The 2710-nt window shown below is 56.0% G+C and overlaps 1 protein-coding gene across 1 annotated transcript in view; it reads left to right on the top strand.

Moving 5' to 3' along the window:
• The window catches only part of DSCAML1 (Down syndrome cell adhesion molecule like 1), a gene marked incomplete at both ends in the record, with an annotated part of 23382 nt that overhangs the window by 1673 nt on the left and 18999 nt on the right, over positions 1-2710 (top strand). Inside the window, one exon of the mRNA XM_010083071.1 lies at positions 1055-1327. Within this exon, the coding sequence (XP_010081373.1) occupies positions 1055-1327 (273 nt within the window). The remainder of the gene's footprint in view (positions 1-1054; positions 1328-2710) is intronic.

The raw sequence follows: 2710 nt of genomic DNA, 5'->3' as shown, positions 1-2710 counted from the left end.
GGGGAAGCCCCTGCCCGTTAATAATCACCAATTAAAGCTTCCAGGCTTACAGGTGGGAGCGAGGCAGAGACAAGGTAGCATTTATTTGTCTGCTGGGAACGAGGGTTGAAGGGCTGTGTTTGTGTCTCAGGTTTGAAATGGATCTAGGGGCTTTTTGGCTGGGATCCCAGGAGAGTCTGAATTGTGGTGCCGTTTGCTGCTGATTTGGAGCAAGTTTATCCCTCAGCCACGAGAAGCCAGAGCAGCGTTTTCAAGGAGGGCGTTCCCTTGTCTCCCTTTTCCCTCTCTGAGCTCTTGACGGGCTGTCACTAGATAAGATTCAGGCTTGTTTTGCCCGGGAACGGAGCAGGTCCCTCAGGCCCAAGAGGTGATTACAGAGCAAGATGAGAATTTCCTTTGTCCTGCTCCTTTTCTAAACGTGTCCCAGTATGAGGAACACCATCCAGCAGCTTATCCTGGGTGTCTGTTAAGCTGTTATCCTGCTACGTCCTTAGGACGAGGAGTCAAGACAGAGTTCATCTTGAGATTCGTTTGCTGTTTTATGCAGTGGCCGGGAGAACAATGTAATTGCTGATGCATGAGACCTCTTGTTGAAATACCCACCTGCAGCATTCTCCCAGTCCTTGAGCCAGCACCAGAGCCAACCAGAAACTGGTGACAGTTTGGCTTTGCAGCAGTTCTGGGGGTGCCAGCGGGAGGCTCAGAGAGGTGCATTTCAGGGGAGGTGAAATACATTTGCCAATGGAAGTCGGGATCTGGTAGCAGCTCATGTTGAGGCTGTTTGGCACAACCCAGGCAGCTCCCTCCTACGAGAGGCCGAGAGCAGCTGTGACCATGGGGGGTGCTCCCCAGCTCTTCTTTGGGTCCTTCGGTCCAGACACACTCAGAGGGGAGCCCATGCCTGCTCCTCACCCAAAACTAGGCTGGCTCCCAGCCGTTCTGGTTGCTGTCCGTGACGGTGAAGCTCGCTCTGGAATAGCAGCAGATCTGCCTGCAGCCGAGCTGCCCTTCAGAATTAACCTAGCCTGCCTCTTCCTTCCTCCCGGACACGTAGGTCCCCCGAGCATCCGAGCGATGAAGAACATAACAGCAGTAGCGGGTAGGGACGCTTTCATCAACTGCAGGGTGATCGGGTACCCCTATTACTCCATCAAGTGGTACAAGGACTCTCTGCTGCTGCCCGATAACCACCGCCAAGTGGTCTTTGAGAATGGGACTCTGAAGCTGATGGATGTCCAGAAAGGAATGGATGAAGGAGAGTATCTGTGCAGCGTGCTGATCCAGCCCCAGCTCTCCATCAGCCAGAGCGTCCACGTCACAGTGAAAGGTAAGCGGGTGGAGAGGCTCTCCCTTGCTCAGATAGAGGGGCCGTCCGGGGCGCGTTGGGGATGTCTCTGCTGTGGGACGGGGACAGAGGAGCGTCACCCAGGGGACTCCGTGGCCAGGCCATGCCAATGCTCTGCAAATACTGTGCCGATGGGAGCCCACCTCCCACCTCAGCAGCCCTCGGGAGCAGGCTCGGCTCCCTCATGCCGGCAGCTGCCCGAGCCACGCTGTATCCATTTCCCCTTACAAGTGATGGAGCAAGGATTTACGGTGTAAACATAACGGATTAAAACATCTAACCTTTGCTCGGATCACCTTCACCGATGTTTTTCTGTGTGTGTTAGCTTTTAAAAAAATAATACTTGCGGTCTTCCGAGCACACAGAACATCTTAAAAGCTTCTCCAGGCCATCAATTATTCAGCCCCATTGAGGGAGCTATCAGTCCTAATGAATTGAGCCGGATGCATTCCCTCCCAGTGCCTGGCTGAGATTGTGCCTGAGCGTGCGGTGCTCCCCTATCTCCCGTTCTCAGAGTTGTCGGGTCGTCGCTGCCCGTCGCCGGCTCGGTGTTGGCAGTAAATCATTTCGACAAACAGAGCGGCGCTGGGGACGGAGCTGGCCAATTGTGTTTCTCCGTCTCGCCCAGCAGGGTATTTATGGACTGGATTTTCCTCTGATCCCTCTGCCTCCCTCCCATCCACCGCTTTCGTGTTAGGAATCGGGTTAGCAAGGGAGTGCACCAGGCTGATTAGAGATGCTCCCACTTGATTAGCTGATGCTCTTCTCCGAGGCTTTGCACCAGGAAGGGGAGGCTGCAGATAACCTGTGGAAGGGCAGCGTGGGGAGGACTCCTCTCCCCTCGGCTCTGCGGTGCAGGGCACGGCCAGCCCTGCTTTCCTCACCCGATACACAATCCCCATCCACGTGGGAGCCCTGGGGCTTGGATGGAGGCCAGAGCTGAGTAACCGCTGCTCTCACCCTGGGGTGAAGGGGCCGGGCAGGGCTGGTGCAGAGAGAGCATCAGTGGGGACATGTGTGCGTGGAGTTGAATGATGGAGGCGCGGTGCGGGCTGGTGGCACGCTGCTCTGCTGCGGCCAGATGCCTTCATTCCACCCGCAGCGTGGCTCCTGGAGATTTACACCCAGTCCCGCTCGCTGCCTTCCTTATTCGCTCTGGCCATCAGAAAAAAGGCCCGTGGAAAAGAATTGCGAAGCAGAGTGAATAAATACGAGAGCGCAGAGCGAGGAGCACGGGTGGCGTCGAGCGCCGTAAAGCTTTTATTGCCGCAAGTGCCTGGCGCCCACGTGAAGTGCCACCACTGAGTTATGCAGGGCTTTGCGAGCACACGGTGGTAAAGCTTTACAGCTCCCCTCCAGCACCGC

Source organism: Pterocles gutturalis, unplaced genomic scaffold, assembly GCF_000699245.1.
Source record: "Pterocles gutturalis isolate BGI_N339 unplaced genomic scaffold, ASM69924v1 scaffold18045, whole genome shotgun sequence".
Taxonomy (NCBI): Eukaryota; Metazoa; Chordata; class Aves; order Pterocliformes; family Pteroclidae; genus Pterocles; species Pterocles gutturalis.
This window is presented reverse-complemented; position numbering and strand designations above follow the sequence as displayed.